This window comes from Thunnus thynnus, chromosome 5 (assembly GCF_963924715.1).
Source record: "Thunnus thynnus chromosome 5, fThuThy2.1, whole genome shotgun sequence".
Taxonomy (NCBI): Eukaryota; Metazoa; Chordata; class Actinopteri; order Scombriformes; family Scombridae; genus Thunnus; species Thunnus thynnus.
Window position 1 is genome coordinate 2,561,116 of NC_089521.1, and position 15,649 is coordinate 2,576,764.

Below are 15,649 nucleotides of genomic sequence, written 5' to 3' on the forward strand. Positions count from 1 at the left end.
CCTGACTCAGGCAACCAAGACCTGGAAACATATAACATCACAATTTCTTGTACAGTATGAAAGCTTCCCTTATGACATGTCACATTATAAGTATTTAGAAATTTTAGCGGAGTTTCTACCACTTTGTAATGGGGTCTTAAACACACGATCTGCTGAGGGTCGCTCAATCAAAACAATAATAAAAGACGGAGGGTGATGACATTGTGAAGTACTGTGGTATCATGGGAGTTGTTGTCTTCATTGTTAAACAACCACTATTGCCATAATTGCAGTGTGTGTGTGTATGTGTGTGTGTGTGTGTGTGAATCTACCTCTTGCCGTCATGGACACCCGGGACAGAGAGAGGTATTTGAGTCCTTCACTTAGATTCCCCAACTCCTGACTAAGTGCTATAACACCTAGGAATGAAAACACACCCACAGACACACACACACACACACACACACACACACGCACACACACACACAAACAAAGTAAAATGTTGGCCATTCTATTACTACTTAGTTTACACCCTGTATACACAAAGAAATGTGAAATCTGTTAATGTAAACAGAAAATAAACCATGTACCTCTGTACAACTAACAAAATGTGAATTTAATTGGTATTATACATTTAAATGCTTTATCATTACATTACGACACCTGTACCTAACATTATCTGGCAGCCAAGATGATCGAGCCTAAGATTTTTTATGGCCATCAATCCGCTTTTTGGTCACTGCCCCAAAGCACTGAATGCCATTTGAAAAAAATAACAGGGAAATCTCAGAAACAGTGTCCAGATTACTGTGTATCTATTTTCACTGGGACCATTTCTTCAGTCGAAAGTAAGTCTAATGAAAACTGTCCCAGCACACTGCAAAAACACATGTTGAATATCTGAAAGGTCATTTTTTTAAGATGAAAACCTGGGTAAATAAGGCAAATAAGACCAACACCATCTGCACAGATTCATTTTACTAGAGGAACTAGACGAAAGTGAGATTTTTGTTTTTTTGTTTTTTTCTGGGTAAACAGATCCTAAATCACATACTAGAATGTCAAGAGGGTGGCAGCTTTCATTAGCAGCTCATTTTCTCTGACTGACAAAAGAAGACATGAACACTGACATGGTTTACGTGGCTTAAGATGTAACATGGCTTCAAACATTTATGTTTTATTCCGATTCTGTGCTTCTGCCACTCAGATGTGATATAAAATGCCCACCTTTGTCTTCAATTGGATTGCCTGAGAGGTTGATGGATTGCAAGGTAGAAGAGGTGTTCTCCCGCAGCGCAGCTGCCATTTTGATTGCAAAGTCCCTGCAGTGGAAAGGACAAATGTCTCAGTTTCAATTAATTCCATCCATGTGGAAAAGTAAGCATAAGTAAATGGTGTACTATCACGCAGTTTGCATATTGTATAAACGTCATATGTTCAGTATGTGGAAGGTAGTGAGTATATACTGTATCTATAAACTAGACTTTAAATCAGACTTACATGCAGCCTGCTTAGATTTACATATGAAAAAATGTTGTTTAAATCTTTCTTGAGGTGTATTCTCCCTAGTTATAACACACCTTTTGGGTCTGTGTCTCTTTGTTCATATGACAATGTCCACATTCAAATCATCGCAAATTGGCATCAGAGCCACATCTAACAGAAGACAACCTGGTGATCAGTGTGGATGATGCCGGGCACATTTCAATGAAGTCTCAGAGTACTTTTAACACCACAGAGATCAAGTTCAAACTCAACGAAGAGTTCAATGAGATGACTGCAGATGACCGAAAGACCAAGACCATCTTCACTTCCTCCTTCACTTCTCTTCCTGCTATATCATTCATCTTTGAAATGTCAAAACCAGTCTGCTGAAAGACTGCATTCCCTCCCAGTAAAGTAGTGGGAATCTTGAAACACATCTGCATTCCTGGGGTCCCAGGATCAGCACCTTGGACAGTGACATGATACACCTCGTTTTGTTAGTCTGTCATTCACCTTTATCACAATTGAACATAGTATTGTCTTACGCCAAGGACATTACAAAGGGCAGGCTGATGGCATGGTTTTGCATTATGAGGGTACAGACTCATTAGATCCTATTTTCTAATAATGTTGGCAATCAGGACCTCTAGCCTGCAGTCAAGCTCAGCCTGTGCATTAAAGGATATCTGCAAAGCTTCCTTCCAACATCTAAAGAGCTCTTCTCTAACTTTAAATCTCTATCACACATTTAAACTCAGAGCACACCAGTGCAGCTAAATCTTAAACTGTGAGTCACTGAGCAGCTTCCCTGAAGAAGTGTGCTCAATGCAGCTTTATAAGTCTTGTTGAGGGAAGTTGTTTGTTTACTTCCCCCAGGATCTTGCTATATACCAACGTATCTGCACACAGTTGCACACAGACTCACAGTTTGAGTCCGCTGGTCTCCAGTGAGAGTTCCTCCAGACTGGGAGATCTGGACAGTATGAAGGTGAGCTGCTGCTGGACGTCTACTGACTGAAGGGACAAACACAGAGACAGACAAGGTCCATAAATTCACAATAAGTTGAATCAGGGACTAGGGGAGACTTTTGTAGACTCATGGTGGGATGATGTTTCAGAAGCAGTGAAAGGCTGGATCTCACTAATTTGTCAAAGGACAAATTGAGATTTTTTCAAGTATATCTTAACGCAGTACTCTCTCCCTTTTTATATTACAGTCCCTCTACTGCAGTTCAATGAGGAAGCACTGTCTGTGGAAAATAAAGCAGCAATTTGGTACTAAAAAGACTGTAACTTGGGAAGACATCCACCTGATCTGTCTAACTCAGACTGCTGAAACACAGAGAGAGGAGATTTTAACCCATATCTCTTACAGTGCAGTCACTCTGCAAACACTTTTGGTCAGTATGAACAGAGGGAAGGATTACAGCAGCCAATAACTCTTTAGCGTGGTTATAAAATGTTAGTATTGGCTTAAGATAGACTTGAAAAAATACATTATATTAACTTCTAGGAGTCATTAACATGAACTTAAGTGCTAAATCCCGACAGAGGTGAAGATTTTGCCTTTTATCTTCTCAGCTGGATGTTATCAATGTGGTTGGACCTCTACAAGTGAAAGCCAGTAATAAAACTAGCATCCCTTCCATGAAAATTTTCTAGTCTTAAGACCCAGTCTTATGCTGAGATAAGCCTTATGTTTGGCCCATGACCCATGTTTGATGAAATTGAGTTTATTGAAGGAGCATCGCACTGATCATTACAGTAAGATCAGTCTACTCGTCATGGTTTGTAATACTCAGTTGTATAATGTCATCTGTGGATCTGGAGGGTGTGGACTTTGAGAGACCTGAGTATGCAAAATGCTATCAAGTTAGGATATCTCAGCCTCTCCTGAATAAGAACCACTCCAGAATAAGAACAGAAGAAGACATTTTAATGAACTAATAATAGACTGTACCAGTTTGAGTTCTTTGCTGTATATCTTGGTAAACCACTGGTTGAAGGACAAAGCTGCTACTGCTATTGCCAAGTCCCTGAGAGGAGAGGAGAGGAGAGGAGAGGAGAGGAGAGGAGAGGAGAGGAGAGGAGAGGAGAGGAATTTAAACAGAGTATGTAACAGAGGTTAAGGGAAAAATTGGATGAAACAGGACTGTATTGTATCTCACCTGCTGTCTAAGTGGCTGAAGTCCTGCAGGTTGAACTTTCTCCATTTGTGGATGAAGTAGATGTTGTCAACATCCTGTCAAAACACTTGGCCATGCTTTATTTGGATACGCCGATGCTAACATTCAGTGATTGTCAAGTGCTTCTAAGTGTCACTACAGTAGTTTGGTATTCACAGCATATTAAAGTGTATTACATTGTATTAAAGTAGTGACTTACCCACTGAATTTCCTCTCTAAACGGCATCTCATTGAAGTCACACAGAGCAGCATAGGTATCAGAGAATCCTCCTGCAACACACATCCAAACACACACTTTTTAACCTCCTGGAAATACTTGAACTTCTTAGTCCAAGGTCAAAGTTTATATAAGTCTGACCCCAGTAACCATGGAAACGTATCCCTCCAGACAATGCCAGAAAACTAGCCTGACCAGTGCTTGATGACAAGTCTTGACTTACATCAGTTCTGAGTCACCTTTATGAAACAGATTAACCCTGTTCTAGTTTGTTCAGTTCATTCAAGACTTTTCACAGTAAGCCTGGCTTTTCTGAGCCACCTCTATGAAACACCCCTCTGCCCTGTAAAATTAAAGGTCCATACCACAGGATCCAGACTGATCATTCAACTGCTCCTCTATCGCACTGGTCAGTGTGAGAAGTCTCTGCTGAAGTTCAGGAGAAATCGTCTTTAACAGCTTCCTGAAGGTATATACACAAAAATTAGAGGACAAGAAATATATTGAGATTTAGTACAACAAATCGGAGGAAATATCATCAGGTCATTAAAATCTAATTTGAATCTGAGAGTCACTTAAATATTTTTCAGCAACTGCTTAGAGACTCAAAAGAGGGATAGAGTCAGTAAAGACTGATACAATATGTGCAAATAGTTTTTCAGTCTGCTGGTGTGCAGTCAAACATGCAGCAGGTTGGTGATTGAGACCCACCCTGGAGATGAATCAGGGAAGATCCTCTTCAGTGAGGCGGTCATGTGACTGACCATGGCCTCAAGATCCTCAATGCGCAACACACTGAAAGACAGAGTCTGCCTGTCTGTCTCCAACACAATCTGCAACACACGCACACACACAAACTAAAATCAGATCATATGGACCTAAAGGGTGCTGACTCTCCACGAAAATACCCCTAAGCTCTACCGATTAACTTTACAAGACAGCATTCACCTTTAAAGTATTCTATTGACTAAAAACATACATACATACAAACAATATGAACAAATGGAATATAACTGGATAAGAATATATGATGAAATAAAGGAAAAAATATTAAATAAGATCAATATATTACACTTTTTTTACAATTGGTTATATGCATGTTTCAAACCAAACTGTGACAACATTCGCATTACTTTTACACAAAGAGCATTAAATGACAACAGCTTCAAATGTCCTGAATACTTTTCTCAATCAAACACAAACAAGCAAAAACACTCTGTGGATCTGCAGCACATTTTACATGTTTACATCCTCACTTCAAAACTCTTCAGTTTATGTTCAAAAACATATATTCATGTGGACAGATGTTTCTGTAATGAGAAGTTTGTTTACACAGTATACACATTTCTTACACTATCACCAATCAAAAAACAACATATATACAACATATATACAATTTCTACATAATTAAAAACATCTAGAGATCACAAAGTGATTTACTACTTCACAGACAGTCATAAAAATATCATCATGTGTTGCCTGTTGTTAGTGTTTTTGATTTGATTTGATTTGATTTTGGGTGTAAAATGAGCTGCTGTGCACAGCAGTGTGTTGGTAAAGTTGACTGTGTGAAGAGTTCTGAAGATGTGGATTCAATATTGAACCATGCATGTAACTAATCCTAAAAAACTGTATGCAAGATTTTGTTAAAATGATAATGAGAGTGTACCTGTGTGAGACTGTGAATGTTGATGGAGCAAATGTCCAAGTAGCTGAATGTGCTCTCCACCTGTACACATGCAAACAAACACGTATGTGAACACACTCAGAGTGTGAACAAGACAAAGGGGAGGAAATCAAATTCTGCTTTAGCTCAAATAATGGCATTTTTTGTTACTATAAGAGTTTCATTGGTTGTTTAGCTAAAATAAACATTAGAGTTGTGATTTACCCTGACAGGCTGCTTGTTTGCAATCACGTAACCCCTCCATAGACTCAGCACCTACAGAGAGAGACAGTGAAGAAATAGAAATAGAGGAGAGACATTAGATGTGACACTGATAGATCCATAGATCCCCTGACAGGAAAATCATGGTTATTATAGCATCAAAGAGTAAAAACAGCAAATTGGCTGGACACTAAATTGTTGATGAAACTGTCTGACCCTGAGAAAAAAAAATGCAATATTGTCTACCTACTGCATGAAAATAGTCAGTCAATATTGGCACAAAAACTGCAATTTGATCTGAAATCACTGCTGCCATACAGTCTTTACTTTATAGTGCTAAACCCAAGCATCTACTATCCAAAGCAAAAACACCAAAATTATCATTTAAAGCTGCACTTATTGATATTTTTATATTAACAATTTATGAAACGACTATGTGTAATATGAAAAAGGGTCACTCATAGTGACAAACCAACAGCGAATTATCAACACCTCAAGTTCCCCTCTAATCTATAGAGCATTTTAGTCTATTTTGAATCAGCAGAAAAGGTTAGCAAAGTTAGTGGCTAGCAGAGGAGCATTTGGCAGCCAGATATTTCAAGACCAAAACAGAGCTAAAAAGAGAGTGAATATTGGACGTACATTCATCAGGTGAACACAAACACAATTCCTAATGAATGTTGATGCAGCTCTATATCTGCTGGATCAGATGTGTAAATAGGCAACTGTTTGCTAACACGTTAGCCATATCAACTTTATGACGTCAGTGTTGGTATGTCAATGGTGTGTTTACAGCTTGTTCCGCTGCCACCAAGTGGCCAAAACAAATCAATTAATGCAGCTTTAAGAGTAGCACTCACTTAGCATGAAAAATCAGGCAGGGACAATACCTATTTTGCCATTAATAAGAGTATCCTGGCATTTCATGTAATGTGAGTGTTAGTGCTACTTTTTAAAATCTTTTTTGGTTTGTCCCACATATACTGTACCTTATCCATTAAAAGCCTTATGTAGCTGAACCCTTGATGTTGATACCTGATTTTTCTACATAGGTATTAAAGACTTAATTCTGTCCATGACTCACCACAAACCTGTTGGATGATCTGCTTGGCTGACTGGGATGGTTTAGAATGACGGGCGTCACCAGACAGACTCTGTGGGGCTTCAGCAGCTCTGAGATCTGATCTGCTCACAGAGCCACACACACAAACAGGAGAGAACTTCATGCACACTGACACATTTCTACCTGTAATCATTCAGAATGGTTGACTGAACTCAACTACAGCATCTGCTATGCTGAACCTTCATCCTCCAACATATTAGAGAACAGCTTCTTATCCAGGTTTGTATATTGAATTTTAAATACACATAAGAACACACATATGGACAGCTGAGTTATGTGGAGATTGGTCATCAGGACTAACTAATGTGTGTTTTAATAGATCCACTTAAACATCATTTAATAATGTAATTAAATAGTTAATTTTGGTGTATTTCCATAGCATTTAGGTTATTGGCAGCCTTTCCAACCCAAAGGCTAATGGGTTTGTTTTCTCTTTGGCAAATTTGCTAAGACCTCAGACACATGCAGTGTCATATTTAACCATTTTCTTAAGTAAATAAGTTCTATTCTTGGAGCTTTTTAATTGATTCTTTGATTGAATGTGCCAAATATAGAGGGAACAAAAAGTGTGTAATCTGATGATTGCTGGGACAGGTGGTTTGGTACATATAGCAAACTGTTTCACTTGCTCTTTATAAGGATGCGGTCAAACCAGCATTAAAGAGGACCTATTATGCTCATTTCAGCTCTAAATTTTTATTTTTTGACTCCGCTAGAGTAGCTTTGCATGATTCAAAGTTCAAAAAACTGCTTTTTCATCTTATACTGACCCTTTATGCAGCCCCTCAATATACACAGTTTCTCTTACAATCTATTTTATCTCCTGTCTCTTTAAGGCCCCTTTCGCGATGACCCCACTCTGTTCTGATTGGCCAGCTTTACGTATCAGAATTGTATAACTGTACCGTCATTGCAAACCAAACATTTCCTGTTTTACTGCTTCAAATTAAAATCTTTTATATGACTAACTAATGGGAGACTTTAATTGTGAAGAATTTACAGGAAGTAAAAACATGTACCTAACTGACTTAGCGGAGCTTCCTTAGCCGTGCTAAAAACCGGTCGAAACAACAATATATAGAGCTATTTGGAGCTATTTGTTCAGCAGATCAGTTAGAAATAACACAGGGAGGACTAGTACAAGCAGAAACAGCCACAGTGAGATGTTTTATGAAGAGCTGCAGACAACAAGCATACCTCCAACAAGTAAACTACTTATTTTACTTTGCTGTCTGATGTCAGCTCGGGCTGAAAGTAGAAAAAACCGTTGGAAACCGAGCATTCAGAGCAGTCTGAAGCCAGGGCTTTCTGCTCACAGGGATTACTGCTACATACGTTTACCTCGTTATTTGACATGTCGGCTACTTTTAACATGAATATCCGATATTGTGACATTATATATATATGTCTGAAAATAAGGAAAAGTATAATACGTCCCCTTCAATGAAAATAATTTCAGGCCAAAATCAATTCAATGGTGGGATCGCCTCAATCAAGTTCACCTGTGGGGCAAAGTAAATTTGTGCAGAGTATAGAGTTTGAATACCCCTGTCCTCCCCTTTCAAATGTGTAGGAGAATCTATGGTGGCTGCAAAACTCATGAAAAACGCGAAAGAAAACCCTCTCTAAAGCTAGTGTTTGGTTTGTCCATTCTGGGCTACTGTGCTACATGGCGGCCTCCGTGGAAGGGGACTTGCTCCCTATGTAGATATAAAGGGCTCATTCTAAGGTAATGAAAACACAATAATTCTAAATTTCAGGTGATTATACACTAATTGAAATGTACTTATGAATATTATATTCCATTTGTGCCAAATCTGTTCTGCTAGATGCCACTAAATTCTACATACTGCATCTTTAAGGGATGGGTTCACAATTTTTCAAGTCTGTTTTTTAAACAGCAGTCAGGTGTCCATATGAACAGTGAAAGAGGTTTTCCTCGCTGTAATCATTCCTCCTGTTCATACTGGCTATTAAAAGATTCCCTTCAAATGTGCTTTCAATGTAAGTGATGGAGGCCAAAATCCACAGTGTGTCCACACAGTCATTTAGTGTAAAAATGCATTTAAAAGTTGTGTGACACTCATATGAGGCTTCATCAGTCTGAGTTAGTCATATCAAGTGGATATCTGCCACATTTACAGTCTTTTTAGCATCAAATTCCCTCTTTGTGTTTCCTTGAAAAATATCTACTTGATTTGACTCATTTGGACACTGAAGCTTCATATCAGCTTCGGATAAACTTTTAGATATATTTTTGCGCAGAAGGAAGACTGTGAGATTTGTCCCCCATCACTTACATTGTATGAACAGGAGGAATAATTACAGCAAGAAAAACCTGTTTCACTGTTCATTTGGGCTCTTGACTGTTGTTTTAAGACAGACTTGTCATTGTGAACCCATCCTCTAAATTGACAAAATTCTACCTTTTTCTTTTTAAATTAAGTGGTTTAAAAGAACGCAACAAACTGTTGACTGCAACCTGTGTGATCACTCAGTGCAAGGTCACAGTGCGCAGATAAATATCACCAACACTTCCGATCTAATGATGATGAGGTTCTTTTTTCAAAACTTTCAGTTTGATGAGCTGTGTCTTGGTGTTTGTTTTCGATTGTCACTGAATTTAAGTTGAATTCAGTTTCAGTTCAGTTTCAATTAACATTCACAATTACATGTACTGGGAACCACCCTGGTAGATTCACTGTTGGAATGGTACCTGGCATGGAAATTATGATGATCATGGAGATGGTGATCATCAAACCTTAAAAGCAAAATCCCCAAATACGTCTTCTCTCTCAGCTATGTTGTGGTATAGAGCGTCACAGACATGGTCATACTGTGTGCGGTTTATTGATGATACCTCACAGGATGTCTGCATATTGACGGTCACATTCTCTTGAACTCTTTGCTCTTGCTGTTCTTCATAAATTCCTTTGGACATTTTAACAAGAATATCAATCATGATTGAAGTGAATACAGAAAAACAATTTCAAAGAATCCTGTGGTCTCTGAAGTCTTTCCCCTCTCTATGCTCAGTTCATAACATCATTCAAAAACCACAGATTTAGTCATGTTTCCTTCGGTTTGTCAGTTGGTGTCACTGACTGTTGCAATGGAAACACAGCTGTTAGCTGAGGGATAGCTGGGGGCAGAGCAGCTAATCTTTTAGCCTTAAAATGAGTCAGTAATTATCTAACATTTTGTCTAACAGCAAAACTGGTGTTTGTGAGGCCAGACTGTGGTGCAGTAAAGTGTGGTTCATCTCTGATACTACACATATGAAACAGCATGAACTATTACACAATTATCAAACTGTTAGTGTTTCTCACTACTGCTTGCTGTTTCAGAGGCTTTTTCATAATGCCGTGAAAGCTGAATGATTCCATGTTTAGTTGTTAGTTAAGTTGTTACATTCAAAGGACAATATCAGCAATTTAGCATATTTTAGACGGTTTACTACAAATCAAATGTTGGTTTTGTCTGCCCTCATTGATCTAACTCAGGTGGCCAAAATATTGAAAACATCTCTCAGAGAAAGATATTTTTAACAGAATGTGGAGCCTGTTTCTTTACCAATTAAAGAGATATTGATACAAATGTTAGATCTGAGATTAATGCACAGTATATTGCACATATGGATGGTGCCTACAGTGGGAACAATTAGCATTTTCTATTGACTTTGGATCTGATTGATTGCTTATCTGCTGCTTCTGGACCACTTAACATCCACCGGGTCGCCAACAACCCGCTTAAGTCAGTTGTAAGCGGTAGCATCACACAGTAATGAGTAAAAGCAATTGGCACATTTTGGCCAACTGGAGATAACTGGAGAGGTTTGGTTATCCACCAGTGACACCACAAACCAAAAACTCCCTAGCTCCCATAAGGTTAGGCCTAGAGGTCTGGAATTTCATACAGGTTGACAAGATGTAGAAGGTTTATGGTGATTTGCATAGTTCTGTCATAAAGCATGTCTTAATTCTTGTTATTCAAATATGACTCATTATAAACGAGGGCCAAAAACACTTTTTTGAGCCTTATTTGAACTGATGTAGTTTTGTTTTTGTTTTAGCCACATGCTAAACAAACACATTTCCAGAAACTAGAAGATGTCACTTGTCAAATGAAGCCTAATACATGTATCATGGCCTTACAGTTCTTCTGTTATACGCTTTTCCATTTGGGTATGCCAAATAGGTGAAAATTCTATAAAAACGCTGGATGTTAAAGGGTTAATGTTTTATGTCTATGGACGTCAGGTCTTATCTCTAACTATACAAGGTTTTTTTTTTCCCTTCCTGTTGGGGAGCTGCTTTGTGTTTGTCTGAGTCACTGTTGTAGATTTGATTGATTGATTAGATTTGGGTTCTGTCACTTGATTTATATTCATCATGGATATACATGATGTTTTGCAGTCTGGTGATTATTATCAAGTTATTACCACACAGTTTTTTGTTGTTCTGCTTGGTAAAAAAAATAACATTGTGTAATATGTAGCACAGCTATATGGTGGTTATGTATGTCTGTTAAAAATAACAAAAAGAAAAGAAAAGAAACATCTCTCTGTGTAACATAATATAATTCAATGGCTACACAAACTACAGCCTCCAAATAAAAAAATAGAACCTGAGGATAGATTTACTGCACGGCTGTTGTATATATGAAGGGTGGTTTCTTTCTGGGGCAACTTCAGGTTTCGCCCAACACAGATAAGACCTACAGTGAGGTTAAACCTGTGGGAAGATGTTCTAGGGTAAGCTGAAAGAGGCTTATTTCGGTAAATCAAGACTGCTGGTGAGTCTGTATTCGTTGAGAAAAGGGAGGCTCTGTTTGCCTATGGCTTCAGAGACCTCGGTGCCAATTTACAGATTGTGTTCACATAGTGAAATACTTTCTGAGTTTTCACTTATTAAATCTCAAATAACCACCACTGAAGTACACATTCTGTGAATTGTATTTTCACTTCATTTTACCTTATATTAATTATTGTTATCGAGTGGGTTTTATTTTCCATCTTATGTTACATTAATGGGTTTTTTTTTACATGCTTTATGTTCTTTTTATGTCCTTTTCATGTGAAGCACTTGGTGCATGTAAATTATTTTATTGTAAAGCACTTTGAGCTGCATTTCTTGTATGAAAGGTGTAATACAAATAGTTATTATTATTATCATTATTATATAAAATTGTCATCCACTATTTTGTCTCTTCCCGCATTGACTATTGTAAGTCACTTTATTCCTGTTTAAGCCAAGGCGTAGCAGCACGTTTGTATGGCAAAGTTCAGCAGCACGACTGCTTACTAGGCCTCCAAAGCCTTCTCATATCAGCTCGGTGCTAGCTTCACTACACCGGCTTCCTTGTGAAATGTAGGATTGAATTCAAAACTTACCTACACAACCTGGCACCACAATATATTGGTGAACTACAGACCACATACAAATCCATCAGGTCAAAGTTCAGGACCTGTGGGGACCGATTTTTTGCTGTTCTGGCCCCCAAGCCATGGAACAGTTTCCACCTCAGGGTCAGGTCAGCAAACTCTGTTGAATGTTTTAATTCTTTTCTTAAGGCCTATCTTTCCTCAAAGGCATTTTAGGGAGTGCTTCTCTGCCCTGATTTGTTTCTGTGTGTTTTTATTCTTTAAATTACTTTTGCTGTCTTTGAGTGAAGTATGCAACACATTCTTTTGTCATTGTATATCTGCACTTGCAATTTGTGAAGCACTTTGTAATCCTAGTTTTGAAAAGTGCTATATAAATAAAGATTCTATTCTATCCTAAATGATACAAACTCAGTGGCATGGTCTTTTAAAGGAAATTGGTTATTGGCACTAGTACCTACATACATACATATACGTGCTTAAATACATACACATGAAACAGACAAGGTAGAAGATGAAGTATTACACAATCAGCAGTATTGCAGCATACACACTGCAATCAAAAGCCCATCACAACCCAGTCTACAAACACAACATACTGTAGAACACCATTATATTCTTGTCATAACCAGCTGTATAAATCCTGTTAGTCTGAAAAGCCTTACATGTATCTGTAGCTCATTAGAAATCTCTTAGGCTTTTTTTTCTTTAAAATAATCTTGTTTAGCCATTTTTTTGATATTGATAATAAATTGTTCAACTGAATGTCTGCCCTGTACAGAAAAGTTTTCCTTAAAGCGTTAGTTATTGGGATACTAGGTTACTAGGAATAGAGCTATTCCTAGTAAAGGTTATCCTTGGCTGTTTTAGAGCACATATTCCCCAGCCACTTCTTCACCTTTAGCCAGAAGAGACCAGCATGCATTCCCTCAACCTGTTGTCTGAAAGAACAGCTCAGGACCAGTGCTGCTCTATTCTGAACTATCTGAAGCTTCTGCAGATATTTTTTTGCTACAGTGGACCATATCCATAGTCTAGATATGTCAGAACCAACCTGCTTTCCTGTGCTTGGAGATAGACATGAGTGACACCTTTTTTTTTATTGAAATAGCAAACTAAATTCTTAAGATAAAAGCTGTTGAATTTGGTCTTACCTTGCAGGTTCTGAGAGACGGAGTCCATACTGTCAACTTCAATAAAACGTTGGTATTGTTGGAAAGATGCACAGTCCTAAAAGAAGTCAAGCTGTGATCATCAGTGAACTATTCTGACTGAAAACTGGTCAGGCTGAGTGTTTCACACTCCATTATTAACACAAAAAGTTAAAAAAAATATATGGAGGGAAATGTAGATCTTAATATTCAGTTCACAGCTCATATGTCCAGACTTAAAAAGATAAAGCCCATGTGAATAAACAATCAGTAAAATCAGTAATCATCCACGTCAGACAGGACAGGACAGACACCAGAGAAGGCAGGTACTGGTGTGTAGCAGCAGATGTCAGAAAAAGCAGAGTGAAGGTGACACACTCACATCCTGTTCCATCCTGTGAGTCACTATTACAGTGAACGTAGAGAAGACTGAGCAGGCAGGAACCTCATCTCATCTAACCTCCCACACTGAGAAATACACCACAGTCAGGAAATCTGCAGTTTCACAACTTCAAAGTGTTGTATATGACATTTAAAGATATTTTTAAAATATTGAATGCTTCATGGGATTACATTGAAACATTGAAACAGATGGCAAACACATCTCAGTGGTTGAAGACGGTCATTTCAGAAAGTCAAACAGGTGCTATTTAATTTGCAGAGACAGCAATTCTGTGGTACATGCACAGCCAGTGCAAGACTGATCTCTAGCCACTAGGGGGCACCCAGATGTGCATGAGAAAAAAAAATTAAAGTATTTTGGCACCTGTGGTGGAAGTACTTAAGTAAAAGTATCAATACATTGTTAATATTCTCCTTTACAATTAAGAATGCATTCAGAATTAAATAAAAGTTAAATTAGCATCAAAATATACTGAAGTATTTATATCAGTGGTGGAGGAAGTATTCAGATCCTTTACTTACAAAAAAGTATCAATACATCAATGTAAAAATACTCCATTACAGGTAAAAGTCCTGCATGAAAAATCCTATTTAGAGGTGCAGTGTGTAGAATGTAGTGGCATCTAGCAGAACAGACTTGGCAGAAATATAATATTCATAAGTATGTTTTAATTAGTATATAATCCCATGAAAATAAATTGTTGCCTTAGAATGAGCCCTTTATATCCACATAAGGAGCAGGTCCTCTTCCACAGAGCCTGCCCTATTGCACCGCCATGTTTGTACAGTAGCCCAGAATGGACAAACCAAACACTGACTCTAGAGAGTGACTTTCATGTTTTTCGTGGCCACTGTAAGTTCCCCATCACGCTTGGGAGGGGAGGGTGAGGGGAGGGGTATTCAGTTGGTTGCTATCTGCATCCTCACCACTAGATGCCACTAAATCCTACACACTGGTCCTTTAAAGTATTAAAGTAAAAGTAATGGTTGGGTCCCTCTGGCTGATATATTATTATATATAACATAATTTTATTGAAATGAAAGCATGTGAGAAGTTTAGAGGGAAAAATCACTATTTGGTGGAGCTGTTAACAACTCATAGACATGTGAAATGTGACCCCGACTACACACTGCTTTTTGTAAGACGTTAAAAGCCAAAAAGGTTGGAAACCACTGGTTTCATCTTTAACAATGTGTTGTATTTTAAAAGCTTGTTATATTATCCATTGTGTCAAGCCTTCATCTGAAAAGTAACTAAAGCTGTCAAATAAATGTAGTGGAGTAGAAAGTACAATATTTCCCTCTGAAAAGTAGTGGAGTGGAAGTATAAAGTAGCATCACATGGAAATACTCAAGTAAAGTACAAGTACCTCAAAATTGTACTTAAGTACAGTACTTGAGTAAATGTACTTAGTTACTTTCCACCACTGAAGAATATTCACCATGCAGAGTGTTTTGGATTATTATCACAGATGCATTGATGGGTAGGAGGCATTTTAATGCTGTAGCTGGTGGAGGTGAAGCTAATTTTAACTACTTTGTATCATGGATGTATTATATGAGCTCTTATAATACATCCATGCTTTATATACTGTTGGCTGGTTTAATCCATAATTCACTCAATGCCTGATATTGTACAAGCCTATCATGGTTTTCAGTTATGCTAGCAGCATGACTAAGTATAGCAAAGTTGGTCAGTCGGTCCAACACTTTGGTCCAGACTGAAATATCTCAATGACTATGACATGAAATATACTGTAGTACACACATTCATGTTCCCCTAAGGATGAATCCTGCTGACTTTGGTTTTTCTGACTTTTGATTTATGATTTAGA

At 38.0% G+C, this 15,649-nt stretch overlaps 1 protein-coding gene across 3 annotated transcripts in view; it reads right to left on the reverse strand.

Annotated features, from left to right (window-relative positions):
• The window catches only part of carmil2 (capping protein regulator and myosin 1 linker 2), a 61,041-nt gene extending 47,284 nt beyond the window's left edge, over positions 1–13,757 (reverse strand). For all 3 annotated transcript variants that reach the window (XM_067588695.1, XM_067588696.1, XM_067588694.1), the window contains exons 1-13: positions 13,416–13,757; positions 6,840–6,940; positions 5,759–5,809; positions 5,537–5,596; positions 4,579–4,700; positions 4,233–4,330; positions 3,850–3,920; positions 3,633–3,706; positions 3,425–3,500; positions 2,390–2,478; positions 1,207–1,301; positions 312–398; positions 1–21 (exon numbers count right to left, since the gene is read on the reverse strand). The exon at positions 1–21 is cut by the window's left edge and continues 89 nt beyond it. In XM_067588695.1, the coding sequence (XP_067444796.1) occupies positions 1–21; positions 312–398; positions 1,207–1,301; positions 2,390–2,478; positions 3,425–3,500; positions 3,633–3,706; positions 3,850–3,920; positions 4,233–4,330; positions 4,579–4,700; positions 5,537–5,596; positions 5,759–5,809; positions 6,840–6,940; positions 13,416–13,443 (973 nt within the window). In that variant the 5' untranslated portion in view covers positions 13,444–13,757. The remainder of the gene's footprint in view (positions 22–311; positions 399–1,206; positions 1,302–2,389; positions 2,479–3,424; positions 3,501–3,632; positions 3,707–3,849; positions 3,921–4,232; positions 4,331–4,578; positions 4,701–5,536; positions 5,597–5,758; positions 5,810–6,839; positions 6,941–13,415) is intronic.
• Between the last annotated feature and the right edge of the window lie 1,892 nt (positions 13,758–15,649).